The 16409-nt window shown below is 37.4% G+C and overlaps 1 protein-coding gene across 3 annotated transcripts in view; it reads right to left on the bottom strand.

Annotated features, from left to right (window-relative positions):
- KHDRBS3 (KH RNA binding domain containing, signal transduction associated 3) overlaps positions 1-16409 on the bottom strand; it is a 215032-nt gene that overhangs the window by 135592 nt on the left and 63031 nt on the right. For all 3 annotated transcript variants that reach the window (XR_010021789.1, XR_010021790.1, XM_063079793.1), the window contains exon 3: positions 303-419. Coding sequence is in view for 1 of the 3 variants with exons in the window: in XM_063079793.1 (XP_062935863.1) it covers positions 303-419 (117 nt within the window). In the remaining 2 variants the exon portion in view is untranslated. The remainder of the gene's footprint in view (positions 1-302; positions 420-16409) is intronic.

The raw sequence follows: 16409 nt of genomic DNA, 5'->3' as shown, positions 1-16409 counted from the left end.
ATTTTAATACTTCCCACAAGGTGACATATTACATCTCAAATCAAAACTACAAGTACTGAAGTTTTATGTTATGTATGAATATAAAGCTTACAGATGCAGTTTTAAGATCTCACATATTCTGAGATTAGCAAGAGTGACTCAGTTTTCTACACAATATCATAAATATATTACCTTATATAATATACTCATATAATTCCATTTGAGAGCCTAGTTACCTTTTATATACTATATATAATACGATAGATGGTTTAAAAGTACATATCTTGACTAAAAAAGTAGCTACCGTCAATAATGAATATTACCTTTGCCTTGTCTCTCATGGAACCTTTTCCAAGGATGGACATTTTTGTCAAGGTTTCTTCTTGCAAACGCTTCAGAGAATTGCCACGTGGACCCAAAAGCTTCCCCACAAAGTTGAACTAGGAAAAACAAACCAACCAAATTTGTAACATTCATATCTGAAAGTAATATACTAATACTGAACCTTAGGAAATGCTGTAGTATGCTACGCATCACTGATTAATGACAAATATTTAAGTTCCTGCTACATGCATCACACTGTGATGTTTTCCATGAACACCTAAAATGAAGCTAAACACTGTAAAATAAGTTGCTACATTTCTTCATACCAATCACTTCAGTGACAGCTATATTTCACAAATTTTGAATTAAACCAGAATTCTTAGGTTGCTATCCGGACAATTTTAACACACATTAAATATCAACCATGAACACCTGTAGGATTAGAAGGTAGGCGAGGAAAAAGGACACCACGTGTACTGTAATATCCACTAGGATGGTCATCATGGAGTACTTAGGTTCTTTTACTAGGTCAGCATTTAGAGTCCATTATTCAACCAAGGAGTAGACTGGCTTAGATCAGTTTTTAAGCATTCAGTGGCTGAAAGAAGATTTACAACAAAATCCATTTATCTCTTCCAAAATAACTGCCAGAATAAATATCAGCTGAGTAACCTGAGCAAGTTACCTAACTTTCTCAGTTTCCTCATCTGTAAAATAGAAATGAAAATAGGACCTACCCTTCATTGGGCTGTTCTGAGGATTAAATGGGTCAACATAAGTAAATCATTTAAAACAATGCTTGGCACATAATAGGCACCCAATAAATACATCCTGAATAAAAGAATTATTATTTGGAATTTCACACAACTTTTAAAAGCCTTACTATATAATGAAGGTAAATCATGAATACTTCTTTATCAGCAGAGAGAAAACTGCTCTCTTTGGCAAGATTCTTGATTACAAACTCATGTAGTTGTCACTTCCTCCATGAACTATGCTGCTGCTGTGCTGCTGCTGTTTACTAGCAAAAATTGTTCCTCAATTTATCTAACTATGGCAATTAAAGTAATTTTCCTGAAATAAGTAGTTAGCACTTTAAGAAATCAAAATGATATTTTTTCCTTCCCACTTTAAATTTTATTGGCCTTCAATCAAAACTTATATATTTTTAACCTTTACATGCTATTTTTTGCTTTTTAAAATTTCATTTTAAATAATTTTTTTTAATGTAAAAGTTATACTTACAGAGTTTAAAGCATCAACTACTACTACAAGGTGGGGGAAAAAAATCAGTGACCTGAGCCACCCACCCCCTACTTTATTCTTGCTCCCCATTTTCTCTGCTTTATCTTTCTGAAAATTTTACTATTTGAATATTGGAATTCCCGAGTTGAATCTCTAAGTTTCTCTATTATTTTTCCTGTCTCTGTTTTACTTTATGAAAGATTTAACTACATTTCCTATTTATCTATTGATTCTTTCATTTCTACTATCAAATGTTTTTACTACTACTCAGACTTTCTTATATTTGTTCCTTTTTTAGTGGTATTTTTATATTTTGTGGAAACAATATAATTTTCTCATTTTTCTGAAGATATTAATGATAGCAGTCCTTCCCTGTCTTGGATCTTACAGGTTCTGCTTCTTCCTAGTTTCCCCTTTCATGTTTTGTGAGTTGGTCTCTTTCTACATAACAGGCTTTCTTCAGATGTCTGGTAATCCTCTAACCACCAGTTGTAAAAAGTTAAGATTCAGGCTCTAAACGTTAACTGGAAGTCCTGCTTTCATACATGGGACTTGACAATTGGTAGGTTTCACTGTAAACAGGGCAGATAAGTTTTTCATCAAGAGCGTCTCAGATATCAGTATCTGTATTTCTTTTCTCTTGGGCTAGGCACTTCCCTGAAGAATTCTCCAATCTCCTAAGAGGAGGTATAAGCCTGGCCACCAGAACCCTGGAAGTCCCAACATTAAGCATGCATAATTTTACTTAAAGGAAATAATTCCCTCATTTCTACTGTGACATTTCACTCTAGCCCTCAGCTGTATCTATCTGTGTCTTAGAGCCTAACGTTTCTCTTTTTCAACCTCTTCAGGAAACCTCTGGTCTTTTGCGAGGGTGTGGAGGGGCAGACTCTTGGTTTTATCTGATGGGAAGAACATCTGGTGATCTAATTCTCATACAAACAATCAACCAAGTCTACTCTTTTCAGTTCTACCACATAAATCCACCTTTAACAGTAAAGTATATCTATAATTTCTGAGTCTTCTCAAGGTTTTCTCATACTAATGAGCAGGTTTCTGGTTGAATTCCTCGCACCAAGCAAGCTCAGTATTCTGCTTTCTCTGGTTTCCTGAGTCATGACCATTTATCCACTTATTTTGCAGACACCAAAATTTCACTGACATAATTGCCTATTGTTGTCTCGCCCATTTTTTTTTTTCTTAATTTTCATGAATTTGTGCCATTTTTATTTGTATTCATTTTAGCAGGTTTCAAGGATGGAATAAAAATCAATTTCTGTAGTCAAATGGCCGTATTTACATCATGTCTTTAATAGTCAAATACTTCCCAACTGATAACAAGAAGCTTTAGAAATCATCTAGTCTACACATCTAATTTTATAACTAAAGAAACTGTTCTAATTTTATAAATAAAGTCCACACAGTGATATGACATTCAAGGTTATGTGATAAACCATATTTTGACAAAACATATTTGCTAAAACATATTGAAGGTTATTTGATAAAACAATTTTAGATAAGAAGGAAAAGCATTTTATATAATTTTATATATCTTTAGGGGTTTCTTTCTCCATTTAACTTCCATTAGTCTTTTGTTCACAAAAAGTATATAAATGAATATTCTGACAATCAGAAACGCTTTTATTCCTGTCCTTGTTCTTCTTAACTCTGCTCAACTATATATTGTGTATCAATTATATCTCCCTGGTCAAATTAACCTTCACAACATAGGGATCATTCTACCTACTGTTGGTGCCTGGTATATGAATTAAGTAAGAACATGCATACAAATCACTTACCAGACAGGCAATAAACTGTGCACACTTGGTACCAAATTAGTACATTATAAACGGATGGATTTAACTATTTTAGACATGTGTAATTTTATCTGAACAATATCCACCTTCATCCACAAGGCTACCAAGTGAGTCACAATACTGAAACATGACCAGGCCCAGGACATCTAAACTGGTCAAGAAGTTGACCTTTGACTGGAAGTCAAGGGAGTCTGAGGTTTAGAACAAATTGTGTAGGCACTGAATGTCCTTAGAGCTGAGTCATAATGATGGCAATATGCTTGGTTGCCTGGTCAGGTTCTCAAACTGTAGATTGCATCATCTCCCTAGGGTGGCATTTGGAAATATTTAGCATGTTTGTTTGGTTGTCACAATGACTAGGGGGCACTTCTGGGATTTAGTGGGCAAAGGCTATAATGTCACACATCAGAAATGAATGGGACTGTCCCTCACAATGAGGATGTTCCTGTGTAAAATGTCAACTGTGCTCCTATTAAAAAATACTGTTAGAGAGAAGAGACACAGACTTAGGATTACTTTCTATTTCCTAGGTTTGGAGCCCTTGTTATACTGCCCTTTCTTAGTCTGTAAATTCAAGTCCTCTATGGATTCTATAAATTATCCTAATGTAGTTAAAAAACAAGACAAAAAAGTAAATCCCTTAATCTAGCCACAGTCAGTACTCACAACAAGAAAGGCCTAAGTAACAGATGGACTAAATATATATCTTGGACTCTTTAGGTAATATAAACAATAAACAACCAAAGTTCTCTTATTTGGCATTAGTCCTACAACACCTCCTGATATTCCACTTGCTATGCACTTCTGAAGGAGAGTCACTAGCGCTCTCTGTAACCAGCAGTGTGAACACAGCAACTCCTTAGACTTTCTAGTCCTCAGTTTCATCATATTCACCACAGTGTGGCTTATAAGTCATTACACTTCAGTTATTATGAAGATTAAAAATCAGATAAAGTGCTGAGCACTGTGACAATGTTGAATTTTACCTGAGCCCTGTAATCATCAAAATCAGTGATGATTAGGAAATACCCCCACACTTTTGTGTTCCTGGAAAGAGCTTACTGCAAAAGACCACTCTTCTCCATATGATTGAACGACCCCTTATTTACTTACAACAAAACCAGACACAGACATTCCAAATTCCCATTCTTTGACCCATAAAAGATTAGCTGAACTATCTACCTCCACTGATCAATCGGAAAAAGCCCCACACCCTGATTGATTAAACCTTAATTCAGCTTCTCTCCTTCCCCAAGGCCCCTGAACTTTGATATACCCTCAACCTGAGCCAGCACACAAGCTTTTCTAAAAGGTTCCTCTGAAAAACAGACCAAGATCAGGGTAGAACATTCTCTGATTACTGTCTCATCCTGTCACTGCCACCCATTCATCCTACTTCCCTACACCCTTCTAGCCTCACTCACTTCACCCCATAAAAGGAAAGCCCTTTTGTACTTGACCTCCAAGATGTAACTTACTTGTCTCATGGTCAGCGAATTCTCTCTAGTGTAATAATCACCCTTCCCCTAGTACAATTGCCCTTTTCTATGTTCTTAACGATAATCATTTCAAATAGTCTCTCCTCATTTAAGTACAGATTTATTTTTTATTTGACAACTATATCTGCAAGATAGACAGTAAGAACTTAATACATTTTAAGATTTACCTTTATAGATAACTTCATTTGTTGAAATAAATTCATTTGTTCATTAAAAAATAGTCATGTATTAATAATTTCATTTGTATGAAGGTCAAAGGGTTACCATTTCTAATACCAATGATTTTTCTCCAGATGTCAATTATTTTATTGCATGCATGCACACAACAAACGTCACAATTATAAAGAGAAAAATTTAAGAGCTTATGAAGATGGTAAACCAATATATAGTAAGTATATTTGAGTTTCACTACATAATGTATAAGCCACAATAATTATATTCTCCACTGGTAAAGACCAAGTGCCTTTCTGAACTACCTTTAATTGATCTAAACTATATTTGTGACATGACACTATTCCTTGGGGAACAATTACAATTCAGCTGTCATTTCATAAACAACTAAACCTCAAGAACATGTCATGGTCTACATTAAAAGGTTTCTCTTAATTGGGTGCTCACCAAAAAGTTGATTAGTCTACCAAAGAGATGTTTTATTGACCTCTAACTCAACATTCAAAACTTGTAACCTCTGCCACCACAGCTTCAAGCACGTTCTTCTTCCAGAGTCACTTAGCCCAGCAAATGGCACCACCATCCATGCAGTGACTCAAGTCTGAAGCCTGACACTTATTCCATGAAGGCAGAGCCTAGGCTTTTTGTGTTTCCTGCATTAACTCCAACACTTGTGCAGAGAGGGCATTTAATAAATGTTCAATGAATTAATTAACTATATCTTAAGTTTACCTCCTAAACATCTCTTAACCTGTTCATTTTCTTCAGCTCTATCACAATCATCCTAGTCTAGGCCCTCACGCCCTCTTACCTAGACCACTGAAGTGTCCTTTTTGTGTCCACTTCTGCCTTTTTCAATCAGCAGAGAGGACTTTTTATTTTTATTTTTGCAGCTGGCCTGTACAAGGATCTAAACCTTGACCTTGATGTTGTAACACAACACTCTAACCAACTGAGCTAACTGGCTAGCCCCAGAGAGGTCTTTTTAAAATACAAAGTTTACCTCGTTACATCTCTGCTTAAAATACAACTATTAAACTATACTTAGAATCTAAGTCCAAATATCCTGTTATTGCTGTAAAAGGTCCTCAGGGAGTGAGCTCTTGCCCACGTTCTTGCCTTACCATACTCCTGCTTTTAATTTTAGCCATTCTGAATTTCTTTCAGTTTCTCAAAATTACCATGCTGCAAGAACTGCCCATTAATCAGATGTAGAAAGCTAGAAAGAACATTGCTCTCATTCTTAAAACAATAAAAAAGCTGGACAGAATTCAATTAATGCTGAAGTCCCAGGGCAAACACTAACCCCACATCTGGATCGAGGCACCCATAAGGAGAAACAAAACTCATGCATATGCTTATCTAGGGTGGGCTAGCATAAGAGTATAAAGCCCTGGAAGCCCCCAAATTAGAAGGGTTGACACCCTTTTTCTGCAGGAGTCACCCCTATCCCTCAGGTGCTCCCAGAGAAGATCAGGGAGAATACTGAAACCACTTCAGGAAGGGGGCACAGGGTAGAGGAGTCTGGGCAGATTCCAGCAGTGGCTGCTTTCTTCTACCTCACCAGCTCCCCTCTGTCCCCCTCATGAACGAAAGCTTTAGTCTGCAGGAAGAAGGGCCACAAAACCATTTTATTTATTTTTTTAAAACACTAACAAATTCAACAAAACATGTACTTAGATCAGTGCCTAGCCCTCAGTAATTGTTATTACTACTACAACATTGGTGATATGGCAAACATTCTAGATGCTGGCTGGTAAACAAAAACAGACAAGGAACCTGTCCTTGCTGAGTTTTTACCTTCTAGTTGTAGGAGACAGATGATAAACAAGTAAAACATCCCTGTAGATGATAATGAAAATGTCTGTTAATTGCGAGAAAGCCTCTAGTGATAGAGACAGAAAGCAACTACAGACTGCACGGGTCTTCACTGAGTGGATGAACAACTCCAGAGTAGGCTGGCCTCTCTGAAATGGTTACATGTGAGCTGTGCCCTATGCAAGGATCTGGGAACTGAACATTTCTTGCAACGTGAACAGCAAGTGCAAAAGCCCTCTGGTACTAAGGAGCTTCTAAGAAACAAGAAAAGAGAGTCAGCTTGGATGGAGAAGAGTGAATCAGGGGAAGAGACATTCTTTTTTTTATTTTTTGTGGCTGGGATAAAGAAGAAAGAAAGGGAATATCTTAAAATACAGTTTGGAAAGAGTAACAAGAGAAATGTAGGAAGAGGAGAGAGTAAGTATGGATTCAGAACGTCAAAACAGGGGTCTGGAGGAGAAATCCACGGAGCCTGTTAAACTGTGAATGAGCTGTAAGAAAGGACTGGGCTGTGCATGAACTTTTTACAACTGATTTTGTTCTTTTTTTCAATGTAAATTTGTGTCATTGTTAAAAAAATGAATTCACAATTATATGGAAAACTTAAGCAGTAACCAAAATATAAAGAGAAAATGAAACCACCCATATGATATGTATATTTTAAATCCAAACTCTTGGTGATGGCCTGTGTGGCCTGACTGGATTTGTTTCTCTGTCTTCTACTCTTACTTCATCTCTTAATTCTCTGCCCCCAACTGGCCAGCCCCGACATTCCCTTTTTTAAAGAGGATTCTTAAGAAAAGGAAATGTGTTCTATTTATCTTTGAAATCTCCACATCTCAATCTCCTCCATTTGTAATACACAGTCTGGCACATAGTGATGCTCCAAAAAAAAAAAAAAAAAAAAAAGTAATAAATCAACAAAAGCAACAATAAATTAATAAACTTTGGGTCCAGGAACCTAGTGTCCTGTCTATTGCTGCTTTATTTTGAGAAAGCCACAACTATACAGGTAAAACCATAAAATATAAAAAACAAGAAATAAATAACAATATATAATATATAATATGAAATGTTATATAAAAATATTTTTGTACAAGAAATAATTTCAAAACATAAAAGTCCTCTCAATGGTAGAGTCCTACTGTTGACTAAGACAAAAATGCTCCAAAATGTTATATAGTCTTTCTTCTGACTATAACATGAACTGCTTAATAGCAGTTTTAAAAAAAATATATATTAGGTTTATTTGACATCTATACACATAAAAGAGGAATTGCCCTCTTTGTTACTGCAGCACAAAGGAAATTAGAAACCTTCTGCTATTAAAAAAAAGTCAAGTTCTGCACTATTAAAGTGGCCCACAGAATAACAGATTATCTTTAATAGAGCATTTTGAAATGGAGTTAAACTTTTTGATCCAATGCACATATTAAATATGTAACAACTATTATACTCCATGGACAATACCATAAAATTGTGTCCAATTAGAGATATCAAAACTTTTTTTAGAACATTATACAAACTATATTTTAGAGAGATAGTGAATCCCAACTTGCAAGCAAAAGTGGAAACCACATAATTTTCACACAGCCTTACCTGAGTGGCAAGGAGAAAATTAAGAATACAAGAGTTCCACTTTAACGCTATCTTGGTTATCTACTGCTGCATAATAAACTACCCCAAAACTTAATAGTCTTGAACAATACCCATTTTATGCATCTGCTCACAACTCAGTGTCTTGGCAGGGAGGGGAGATCATCTAAGCTTGTATTTGTGACCTGCGGCAACAGCCAGATTGACTGGGGCTGAAGGATCCACTTCTAAGATGGCTTATTCCTATTGCTCATAAGATAGTGGAAGTTGTCAGCGGGAACTTGGTTTTAGCTGGTTTCACTGATTCTCTTCCACCTGGGTATCATGGCCTTCCACTTACCATGGTGGCAATAGAGTGACAGGCTTTTGCACGGTGTCTGGCTTCCAAGATGAGAAAAGCAAAAGCTATCAGACCTCCTTAAAGCTCAGACCTAGGAATTAGCATTGTGTCAGCTCTGCTACAGGCTATCAGTTAACACAAGATGCAGGGTCAGGACAGACTCAAGGGAGGGGCACTAAACAGAGCATGAATGTGTGCAGGTGTGGCCATTAGGGGGTGGAGCACAATATAATACTCTACCATAGATACAAATGCCAAAGCAGTCATTTATCACAAAGTTAATTAATAGCCTCAAACATCACAGTCTTTTCTAAGGCCTGGCTATATACTGGCCTGCCTTCTTTTCCCTAAATGGAAAGCAGGATAGTGAGCTCTCCCTGTCTTATTCAGTACCTCAATGACTGCCTAGAATGGCACCTACCTGATAATTGGCAAGCAATGTTTCATGCATACAAAAGTTAATGATGAATGCCAACCAAAATTAAGGTCCAAAATGTATTAATCACTACCCAGGATGTTAATTAAAACAAGCCCTACAACACTACACACAGACACAGATGGAAGGAAGGAGATTTCTTGTATATGGGTCCTAACAGGCCAATAGCATCTTATAACTGAGCATCTTAAACAATTTAAATGTTTATTAAAAATGTGTAAAAAGACATCTGAGAATGACTGCAAAATAACAGATATTAGTATTAGATAAACAATGTAAATTCATTTCTCTACAGGCGGATCTGAAGTAGGTCTGAAATAGAGAGGGTATAAAGAAATTTTTTAAAAATGTTTGGGGGCTGGTTGGTTAGCTCAGTTGGTAAGATCATAGTGCTGATAACACCAAGGTCCAGAGTATCTGATCCCTGTGCCAGCCAGCCTCCCAAAAAAAAAAAAAAAAAAAAAAAAATTGGATACAGTATGAAGTATATATCTCAAATTAATTTAACAGCAAAAAAATTGAGAAAGGAAAGAGTCCATCAGTGCATTCCCGGTGACAGCAAATGTAAACATTCCCTATGGGTTATTACCTCAAATGTACCAAGCTCTTCAGTTAGGCACCTTCACACCCTTGCACCTTCAGAGTGTATGTGTGTATGTGTGTGTATACAAATACATATACATGTATATATATAAATTCTTGTTTATATATATACAAGAATTATACTTGTTCTATCACTGGTTAGGGCAAGAGATTCATCATAAACACTACTGGATGTACAGAAATAGTTCCAATTGAGAAGACTATTCTTGTCATATCCAACTGGATCACAGTTGTTTTACCCTGTTACAGGGCTGAGCTTGTACTAGGCACAGGAGAAGGATCAACTTTGTCATTTTCTTGATCATTTAGGTTGTATTTGTAGCAGACCTTTAGTTCACAGTGTGAATTAAAGGTAATTCACAGTAATTTTTGCAATAATCTCTTTGCAATAATCCTTGCAATTTAAGGACAAGTTTACTTAAAACTAGGTAATAAAATCCATAAATCTGTAACCAGGCACATATCAACAACTATATGCCCCAGTACACCCAAAGCAAATGAGTAACTAGAATTTTGTAAGACATTCTGCGTTACGGAATTCCTCCTTTAACTTCAGTACACTTTCTCAAAGCATACATAACTGTAGGACACTTATATGAACAATGTAATAGTACCAGTATTGATCCATGCACAAATTAATAAAGTTCAATTTCCAGATTAAGAGAAAGGCTCTGGAGTCAGACTTCTGGGTTTCAAATGCCTGCTACTTAGTAACTGTAATTTTTAGCAAGTTACTTAACTTCTCTGCTCTCCGGTTTTTTCATATGTAACAAGAGATAATAATTCCTGACTCATAAAATTGTAAAGATTAAATGAGTTAATACATGTAAAGTGCTTAGGACATTGCCTGGCACAAAGAAAGGTATATGATTTGAGTGTATGTACGCACACACGCACAGAAATAAATAGAAGTCTACACACATAAATAGAAGTTCTAACACATTTTTCTAGCAACCAAATGTACTGGACTGTGCATATGTCTCTTCGGAGAATATCACTCAAGCATCTGCTTTCTACACCCTACTGGGGAGAAAGAAACTCTCAGAGAACATCTTTAGTTCATAATCTCCACTCATCTATTTCCTGCCCACAGGCAAGAATACAAAGGGAGAATTAGCAATGTTTATTTTCCCTTTATTCTCTTGAAATAAAAGACCAGGATCACTACCTTTATTAGCTCAATGGGACATTCAGTAACTTAAACGCTAACATGATTACTTAAATAAAGCCACATTTTAGTTGGTATTCAGAATTCTGATCTTATTTAAATTAAACCAATGTCTTAAATGCCAAACTTCACACAGTAATAAGCCTAACAACGATATAAGGTAAATACTGAACATAGACCTATTCCCACTCCCCATGCATACCAGAGTTCCCTCCTGCCCTAGAAAACTACCCCTAGCAAAAGTAGTTACCCAAGGAAAGGCACATCCCCTTTAAGACAAACATCCCCTTTAAGACAAATGTCCCCTTTAAGACAAAAGGAAGACTGGAGGAAGCAGAGATCATAAATAAATTAGCAGGATGGTGTTAAAGTATGCTGGCCAGAAGAATGGCGAGTGGATTAGCTTATCTACTCAGCCAGATCTCCTGTGCACTGAGTTGGGTGAGGGTCTGTGCATACACATGCAAATGATTTACACATGTACTTTGATCTGTTCACTATATAATTGTTGTATTGTAAGCATAAAATATAACTTTAACATGTGCAATTTGCTTCTGACAAGAAAACATAACTAATGCCATTTCAAGTAAGGCAGCTTCTAAGGCGCCAAGCAGGCGGGGCCAGACACACTAAATTCCAGGAAGGGAGGAAATACCACCCGGTTCCAGGGACCAGTTCCTTATCTAGAGGCCGCCTGGCCTGAAAGATAAATGGGTAGGAAATATACTGTTCCTTATCAGTGTGCCAGCCCGCTAAAGAGCACCCATAAATCTAAAGGTCACCTCAGATAACCCTAAGCAGTATACAACTCATCCTGTTGCAAAAATCTGCCTAAAAAACTGTATAAAAAGTGCTAGTGTTAAGAGCTCGGGGTCGCTTTTGTCTTGAAGACTGAGTGACCCCAGCATGCTGGAATAAACTCCTCTTGCTTGATTGCATCGGTCTCTGTCTCATGGTCTTTGTGAGGTGAGCCATCCCAATGTGTGGAGTTTGTGCTTGGTGTGCAGATCTTACAGTATGTACCCCGTGGTGCTGCGGATTTCCAGCGGCCGCTGTCAGCAATTCCCTTTAGTCTAATAAACCAATGTCTCTACCTACTGAACCGGGTGAGTTCTTTGGAATAGGCAAACACTATACAAGTGCCCTTTCAGATTTGAGACTCCCACAATACAAACAAGACTTGGACCATTGTGTTCTTGTGAAATCAAGTGGCCTCTGAAGAAATAAAACACTTGTTTCTTAGGATAGCTACTAATTGAGTCAACCTTTGTAATACTGATAGTAATTTTCAGGATTCCAATAATCATCTCTAAAAATAACAACCACTTTTTACGTGGGTATTTGAATTTCCTAGGAATAAGTGATTCTACACCTGTGTTTAAATCAATCATTCCTAAATTTTAGAAGGGCTTAAAAACTATTTTATAATACAGAATACACTCTACCATATATTCTAGTTGTTTATTTAACTCAATGTTATAAATACTTCAGGGCTCTCTATTGGCTATCTAAAATTCCATGCCTACTGAAGGCATTCCAGAATATCCAAGGATTCTTCAAAGACTTCATGGAAAAACAGAATTAAAAGATAATACAAACCTTTCCATGAACTTTTTGAAGGACTCTCCTATTCCTTATCATTCCGATGAATGCTACAATCTGTTGTTCCTCATAATTAAATCAATAGTTATTCTGTCCTTCTCCCTGACCCCTACTTATTAATAGCCTAAATTTATTCTTAAGGACTAAATTTATTTTCACCAGTAATTCTTTCTCTTGAAGTAACTCCCCATCACTCCTTTAAATTCTTCCATGATGTCTGTAGAGCTAGGGCTGGGTCTGGAGCTCACAGACCCCTCAAGTCCGTTGTCCAGACTGGGTCACAAACCCTCCACATGCAGGTCTATGAGGTAGGTAACGGGAAGAAAGGTCCTTGGAGCCTTGGCTGAAGAAAGAGTAGTCTTTATTTCTGCACGTGCACGCGTGCACGCGCGCACACACGCACACACGCACACACACACACACACACACACACACAAATACACACACACATCTAGGAGCTAGGCAGTCCAAAGAGAAACTCAAAACTTAACTGCTACCAATAAAGTCCAAAGAAAAACTGAGCAGCTGCCAGCAAAGTAAACATGCTCTATTTTTAGACGCGAGCTCTCTGCCCGCCAGCAGTTCAGGGTCACTGCTCCACACAACTCAAGAACAAACCAGAATAGTAACAATTCTAAAAAAAGATACATTGGTGCACATGTGTACTGACTCCACCCACACATACACCATTTGTTTACAAAGAATGTGCTGCACCATACCCAACCGGACCTGAGGCAAGGGGGCCGGATTAAACTATTCTATTTCCCAACAATGTCCTTCTGCCTCTCTTATATTAATTTAATCTTTATCTTACATTTTTAATAAAGCTTATTACCCTGTTAGATTATTGTGATATTGTGAAAATATATATTTGGTCTTCATCCTCTTCTCCTCACATATAACTCCTAAAATCCTTGGAATCTCCAAAGTGATAAGGGTTTTTTCATATGCTAATGATAGCTGGCAGCTGCTAGGTGGCTTCAGGATGGTGGCTGATCTCAGAAAAGACCAAGACAGGACTTTCAGTGCCACTCTTCAACCACTGGGGAGGGGAAAGGGGCTGAAGGCTGAGTTGGTTGCCAGTGGCCAATGATTTAATCAATCATGCCTATGTAATAAATCCTCCAAAAAAACTCAAGAGGCCTGGGTTTGGAGAGCTTCTGGATACCTAAACACATGGAGGTTCCTGGACGGTGGCATGTAAGTGGAGGGCATGCAAGACCCACGCCCCTTCCCTCACACCTTGCCCTATACATCTCTTCATCTGGATCCTTTGTAATATTCTTTATAATAAATGGGTAAATGTAAGTACGTGTTTCCCTGAGTTCTGTGAGCTGCTCAAGCAAACTAATCAAGTCCAAGGCGGGGGTTGTGGGAACACTGATTTATAGCCAGTTGGTCAGAAGTTCCAAATGCCTGGACTTACTACTGGCATCTCAAGTGGAGGGGGCGGTCTTAGGGACTGAGCCTCAATCTGTGGGATTTGACACTATCTTCAGGTAGACAGTGTTGGATTTTAATTAGAGAACACCCAGCTGGTGTCTGCTGGAGAAATGCTTGTTTGTGTGCTTGTTAGTAGGGAGAAATCCCCACACATTGGGACACAGAAGTGAGTCTTCTGTGTTGACTGCTGTCAAGTAAGAGCATTATCAATACAATTATAAATTCCTCGAAAGTAAGTAAGACCCACATTTGACTCACTATTTTTCCTACACAATGGTTTCTCAATAAATATTTGTGGAATTAAAGCTTATTTCCCCCCAAAATCAAATGGTACTACTCAACAAAGTTTTTATTGATTTTCTTTGCTGTGGAGATTACTGCAACATATTAAAGCTATAGATAAATACCCCTATTCAAATACATTAATTTTTGAACCACAAATCACTATCATCGACAGTCACTGAGATTATTTGGTGTTGCTCCATTGAATGTAATTTTAACATATATTTCTAAATGGTAAACAGCTCAAATTATTTACACATTAGCAATTCTAAAAATCAATGAAGTGCACAAGTAACTTTTCCAGGAATGACATGGGCAAAATAAACATACACATACGCATGCACAGGCACACTCAACATACAATCTGAAATAATTTACTTTATGTACTTTCTATCTCCTTTTGCTCAAGGTTGGATATTCTGGAGAGGATAATCAAATAAAATAACAAGCTCTGAAGCCCATATATAAATTGTTTGAAATTGTTAATCCAGAAAATCCCAGATTACAATAGTCTAGCTACAAGTATGGAGAATGAAATGATGGATTTAAAACCAAAGGCAAAAAATTGATATGAATATGAGTCTATAACAATAGACTGGGTGAAAGATGATACTGTTCTAATTTAAGGAGTAACAATGAAGCACAAAGAGACAGAAGATAATTAATTTAGGAAGTAAATGAATGGTATTTGAAGAATGGAGCAGGAGGAGGTCAATGAGGAAAGATGGCATGGGCACTTAAGTACACTGTGCTGTCTGTTATTCACTGAAATAAGGGACACAGGAAAAGGTCTAGGTCAGCCAAGAAGAGATATGAAGTTTGGTTATGGACAGGTCAAATCTAAGAAGTCTGAGATATCCAAGTGGAAATGTTTACCAGGCATTTGGTCTGAAACTCAGGAGAGAGCCAGGTAACACACATGTGAGAAATGCCCTCACCCATCCAATGCCAAAGGATGGACATGGAGACACGAGGTACAGCAAAGCGAGACTTTAACTATGGCCTTATAAGGTTTGGGTGTCTGAAGGGCAGGCACATGGAAAAGGGCTGTAGCAAGCAATTTATTCCCTAGTGCACAAGCCCCTCCTCCAACTTCCTCATTGGCTGAGTACTGTGGGGTACACAATCTTCCCGATGAATGCCTCAAATTTATTACCCCCTTGCAAGGAATTCCTTTGTCTGGGGGCTCAGGAGAAGCCCACGAAAAAGGCCTGCTTAATCCCTGTGAAGGGAGAAACACCACCAGGGAATGAAGAAAACAATGGGGGCTAGTAACTAACTACCACCTCTAGGAGAACTCTATCTGTTCGGACCCTACAGGAATGGGATGGACCAGTCAGACAACTTTTGGGCTGGGCCTGAATCAGTTAAAACACCTTCAGATAAGTCATTTCTGAAAACGAATCACTTAGATTATTTTCTTACAACAATGCCAGAAAACTAGTAAACAGAAGAGGTGGACATAGATCTGACTGCTTTTCACTCTATAACCATCCTTCTCAAACTCCCTTCATAGTATGTGACCCCTGTTTCATGGAAATATATATTAACTTGTTTTGATAGAAGTTCATAGTTCAGTCTATGGCATGAATTTCTGGCACTTTCCTCCAACAGACTGAGTCCTAGAAAAGAGGAATTAAATTCTGTTCATATTTCCTATCTCCAATACCAGTATAGTCATACATTTTTCAGTTGATCCAATTCAGTGATCCTTAAGGGGCTCAGAGCCAAAATAATCAAGACAGCAATATTCAAGACATGTAAGCCAGTAATATATTGCTAAAGCACTGAAAATGTTTTTACTTTTTGGCTCACCAACATACTTAGAGATTTATCCCCTACCATATCTCTAAAAAGTAAGCAAAGATGTGATTAAAGAGTTAAATATAACAATATTTATCACAGACTTTACTTTCCAATTCTCATGACACAGGTACTGTGTGTCACGAGATCCCAAAAGCCCAGAGACCTCTGAGAACAGAACAAAAGTAGCTTCTGAAGATTAATTCCTCCCACTGCTACTTATAATTTCTCTCCCCTTCAATACCTACTGTAAGATGTAGGATGTCAAATGAGTGGAGAGGTC

This window comes from Cynocephalus volans, chromosome 15, assembly GCF_027409185.1.
Source record: "Cynocephalus volans isolate mCynVol1 chromosome 15, mCynVol1.pri, whole genome shotgun sequence".
Classification (NCBI taxonomy): Eukaryota; Metazoa; Chordata; class Mammalia; order Dermoptera; family Cynocephalidae; genus Cynocephalus; species Cynocephalus volans.
This window is presented reverse-complemented; position numbering and strand designations above follow the sequence as displayed.